General features: G+C 67.0%; 1 protein-coding gene across 1 annotated transcript in view; it reads left to right on the top strand.

Moving 5' to 3' along the window:
- Positions 1-191: 191 nt before the first annotated feature.
- ANKRD65 (ankyrin repeat domain 65) overlaps positions 192-874 on the top strand; it is a 2,290-nt gene continuing 1,607 nt past the window's right edge. Inside the window, exons 1-3 of the mRNA XM_004384465.1 lie at positions 192-263; positions 344-561; positions 763-868. Of these exons, the coding sequence (XP_004384522.1) occupies positions 192-263; positions 344-561; positions 763-868 (396 nt within the window). The remainder of the gene's footprint in view (positions 264-343; positions 562-762; positions 869-874) is intronic.

Below are 874 nucleotides of genomic sequence, written 5' to 3' on the forward strand. Positions count from 1 at the left end.
GGGGAAGACAGGACCTAGTGGTCAGGCAGGGCCTTCCCTTAAGTTGCTGGGTAAACAGTGAGCCAGGAAGCTATAAGTGCCAGCTCTGCTCCCCCCACATCTTCAGCTCGGAGACCCCAAGCCCCACCTCATGCCTGCAGGAGTTTCCTGAGGAGAAGTCACCGGGTGTATGCACCTGGGCCTGAACCAGCATGGAGAGGACCCTCTCTGTGGAGAGGGCCCCTGGCAGGAGGACAGAGCCACTGAGCCCGCTGCCTTTGGGGGTAACTGGGAGTCAAGCCCCTCAGTGGGCTGGGCTTTCCCGGCCTCTGCCTGCTGCAGGGTTTGTTCTTGTCCTCCCCAGACCGACCCCCAGGAGAAGCAGCGAGAGCAGACCTCTGCAGAGGCTGAGGCAGAGCGGGAACTGCGGTGGCTGGAGCTAGGCTCTGAGGCGGCCCTGGAAAAAGGGAAGGAGGGGGCCTGTGCCCCACACAGCTGGGGTCGCCTGTTCCAGGCCGTGTGGCAGGGCCAGGCAAGCCTGGTGACACAGCTGCTGAGGCAGGGGGCCAGAGTGGACGAGAGGTAAGCTCAGCCAGTGGGCTTACAAAGGATCCCTTCCCCTGGCCGGTGAGGGGAGAGGCAGGAGTCTCTTCCCCCGGTGGGGGAGGGCACCCTTCTCCGGGTTGGGGTCTCTTCCCAGAGTGAAGTCAGGGTCCCTTACTCCAGCGGGGCGGGGTCCGTCACCGCTCCCGTGCCGATGCGGCCCTTCGCCCCCGCCCGCAGGGACGGCGCCGGCCGCAGCCCGCTCCACCTGGCAGTGCTGCGCGGCCACGCGCCTCTGGTGCACCTCCTGTTGCAGCGCGGGGCCCCAGCGGGCGTCCCAGACCGCGCGGGG

The sequence above is a fragment of the Trichechus manatus genome, unplaced genomic scaffold (assembly GCF_000243295.1).
Source record: "Trichechus manatus latirostris isolate Lorelei unplaced genomic scaffold, TriManLat1.0 scaffold00122, whole genome shotgun sequence".
NCBI classification, from domain to species: Eukaryota; Metazoa; Chordata; class Mammalia; order Sirenia; family Trichechidae; genus Trichechus; species Trichechus manatus.